This window comes from Plasmodium cynomolgi, chromosome 8, assembly GCF_000321355.1.
Source record: "Plasmodium cynomolgi strain B DNA, chromosome 8, whole genome shotgun sequence".
Taxonomy (NCBI): Eukaryota; Apicomplexa; class Aconoidasida; order Haemosporida; family Plasmodiidae; genus Plasmodium; species Plasmodium cynomolgi.
The window spans coordinates 933,666-937,395 of record NC_020401.1 but is presented as its reverse complement, the minus strand read 5'-3'; the positions used below and the strand labels follow the sequence as shown (position 1 = coordinate 937,395).

The 3,730-nt window shown below is 47.2% G+C and overlaps 1 protein-coding gene across 1 annotated transcript; it reads left to right on the top strand.

Annotated features, from left to right (window-relative positions):
• Positions 1-2,084: 2,084 nt before the first annotated feature.
• Positions 2,085-3,449, top strand: PCYB_082980 (hypothetical protein; the record flags this gene model as incomplete). The annotated part of the gene is made up of 5 exons (XM_004222036.1): positions 2,085-2,113; positions 2,343-2,451; positions 2,667-2,729; positions 2,990-3,129; positions 3,353-3,449. The coding sequence occupies 5 exons, from the start codon at positions 2,085-2,087 to the stop codon at positions 3,447-3,449; spliced, it is 438 nt and encodes a 145-aa protein (XP_004222084.1).
• Positions 3,450-3,730: the final 281 nt, after the last annotated feature.

The window sequence follows — 3,730 nt, the reverse complement described above, 5'->3', positions numbered from 1 at the left end:
CCGAGTAAACCCCACCAAAAGACACCTCCCCCCCCCGTCCTGTTGCAGCTAAACATAATTGGCGCATTATCGTTCGTCCCTTTAAGCGTACATATACACATGTGCGGGAAACCACAGCAGCGAAGGGTACCCCTCAGCGCAGAAACGGACAGGAGAGGTGGAGGAGGGAGGACAACTGATTGCTTGTTCTATGCCAGGCCGAGGAAACCCCCCTTTGAAGTTTTTCCTTGCAAACATAAGCTTAGCAAAAAGGAACGCCACAGTGGTGATATGGGGCTACATGGAGTGCCTCCCTGACCTTTTAGCACATCTCACTGTAGAGCCACGTAAGTGGACAAACGGGTGGCTCTCTCACCTATGCGTCTCTCTGTTCAGCCCATTCTACATTTGGAAGCGAACAAGCATTATGGAGATGTCAAAATGGAGGCCATTTCATAAACAAAACAGTTATGTAAAAAAAAAAAAAAAAGGGAAAATCGAGACGAACTCCCGTTCTACGTAAAGGACTTTTTCCCTTTACCCCTATCCCCCCAGGTGGCATATATTCACACAGTGATCAATTCTTTCAATTTTCGAAAAGGTATACACTTCTCCAGGATAAGTATCCACAGAGCTGAGCTACACGGCACACATTTATTGACTCGCTTGACTGTAAATTCTTTTTCATCTCTAATACAATCGTTGTGATGGTGTCGACTACTTCGAGCCACTCACATGTTGGAACAAGCGGTCAAGGGGCGGGCGGGGGTGTGACGAATTTACGCCCCCGGTTAGTATGACACCCGGTGTGCGCGGCGCCTAAGATGAGATGAGATGAAATGAGATAGGTTAAGATAAGATGGGATAAGCCAAGCTGCGCTAAGCTATGCAAAGCTAAAGAAGGGGGGGCAAACCCCACCTCTGCCCCGTCCCAATGCGAAGGACTGACTCAAAAAGTGCAGAAAGCAAAAGGACCTATTTGGGAGCATAGCTAAGGTGGTGGATGTCGACATGTAACGCGTCGTGCATGCGAGTTGCTACCTCACGAGGGACTAACCATTCGTGACTACCCCTGTCAGTCACTGAGCTGTGCGCGTTTACATTATCCTGTGCCCAATGGGAGGAAGAAATGTCTTACAGTGTGTACAGCGTATGGAGGGGTACTCCCCCCACACGAAGGGCGCTAAGTGCGTGACGAGCGCATGGAGGGATGCCCCCCCACACGAAGAACACCAAATACGTGACGAGGTTTACTCAGAGGTGGAGCGTGGGGGAGGGTGATAATAACCCAGCCCATTACTCTTCTTTAACTTATCCCCGCGGTGAAAAGCTGCCATACCCAGGAACCGCAAAAATAATGATGGCGGCTAAGCCGCACAAACGTTTGCTTTTGTAAACAAATTCAAAACATGTCAGCATCTATGTCACATTCGCTTCTTCCCCCCGTTTGCTTTTTTTTTTTTTTTTTTTTTCGTACATACGCTGTACGCGCCAAAACGATAAACCTGAAGGGGGATCGAGTAGTCACTGAATAAAAACATGCACTGCCTGCAACGCTTCCATCCATTTTGCAAACCGTAAAAAAATTTGCATTCCTCATGTATCCACCATACTACATCCTCATAGGAGTGACATTCCACAAATGCATCCCACATCACTTGAGTGGAACAGTTTGCGTCATCCCAGCTAACATTTTTTTGTGCTTTTGAATTGGAGAAATACTGCTCCAGCGTTTTTTTTTTCCCTCCACGTGCATCTCTCTACATGGGCACATGAGCATATATACACTCACGTGTACCCTCGTTTGTACACTCACCTGTACACAGATACACTCATATGTATACATACGTGCATATGCTTACTTATCCTTGTGACATTTGCGAACTGACTGAGGAGTCATACTCCAACATCCCCTCCCTTTCCCTTTCCACACGTGACGTTGCGCTTAAGTAACACTCGCAAGCACTACTGATATGCATGCATGTATGTACACCCACATGTACAAGGAGAGCATGCCATTTTCCTGTTTTTTTTAATTTCGTTTAAGACAAGACTTTTGAATAGAGAGGCCCAGCAGGAAAGAACATGAAAAAAAAAGACAAAGGATGAAAAAGAAAATCGATAAAACGGTTACGTAAGGGAGGAGTGGCACCTGCAAAAAAGTGTGCAGTGCGGGGAGTACCGTGTGGAGAGTGCGCAGTCATGCTTATGTAGACTAGAGAGGTGGCCCCGTTCGATGTGCTTCCATGCAACGGGTGAAGCGGTGTATATGCATATGAGTAGCCCCACCTATATTTTTTTTGCACACCTTATACGCAAATACTTCTTCCCCTTTTTATTTTTTTTTTTCCTGACTTGCTCAGAAAAAAAACCATATCATGGGATGAAGTCACCATTAATGAACAAGACAAGGAAAGAGGCTCGAGGATGAAAATCCTGGAGCCGAACACACCGTTCAATTTTATTTTGATGGTACGTCGCGTGTGCCCTGTCGTTCGTTAGTGGACGTAACTTCGTTGTGTATACTTATGTAGCAATTTTGTGTGAACTATTTTGTAAATTCAAACGCTGTGCATTTGAGAGGCGGCCTCACGAGTCCGCCACACAAGTCCGCCACGTGGTCACGCCCCCCACGAGGTCACTCCCCCCACGATAGCGTCATCTTAAAACTGCCATCTTTCATGCAGGATAGCGCTTCGGAAGATGAAGCCTCTAAATTCGGAGACTCAAAGGGACAAAGCGAAGTGCAGGTGAGGACTTGCCCCCAGCGTCCTACTGAGAGTGTGGAGGAGTACACCTTGGCGAACTCCCCTTTGCTTCGTTTGAAAATATTATCGACTTGACGTGGCGGCCTTTTTTTTTTTTACCCGTTTGACTGATCCATTTGGGTAGACTCCTCGGTGAATGATCGAACGGGGAAATAATCACGCCACCTTCGCGCCACCTTCACGCCCATCTTGCCTCCTCTTTCACATTCACCTCTCCCACTCGCCTCGCCCCTTCCCCACAGCAAAACAACATAGCGAACGACCTAATAGACAAGCTGAACCAGCTGGTGGAGAAGCAGGAGAGCAAAGCCGTCGCCAACATTGACTTCAAGGAAAAGCGCAAGAAGCATTACAACGAGTACAAGATGCTGCAGAAGTTGAGGTAGCATTGCGAGCGTTTGAGAGTGTTCGCGAGCGTTTGAAAATAATTGCAACCGTTTGAGAGTGTTCACGGTCTTTTGAAAACATTTGCAACCGTATGAGAGCGTTTGCAACCGTATGAGGGCGTTTGCAACCGCTTGAGAGCAAGCCGGGGTGCCCACAACGTGCACACATGCTTGCAGGCACATCTGCACACGCGCGCTTGCTCCTCTTCCTGTCTACAGAAAGTCGGGAACGTTCGACGAAATCGACGAGGAGTATAAGCTTGAAGAACATGACTCGGGTGGGGAACGTGCGCACATTCAGGAAATGGAAGAGTAGACGGGGGTGATCGGTGGAGTGGCGAAGTTGCCAAATGGGAGAGGTGACACCCCCCACCTCCATAGCCACGCGGAATGGCCAGAAGACAAATCCACGCCTTCAAAACAAAACAAAAGAAAACAAAACCATTTCAGCGTTTCACGTGTGTGTCTCTCCTCGTTGAACAGACGCCAAACATATAGTTGTGTGTAGTATTTTAAAATTTTTTAAAATTATAAAAATTTACCCCTGTCATTTCTGGCAGCTTTTCTGCCCGTATGGCAATTTCTCTCTCCATTTTA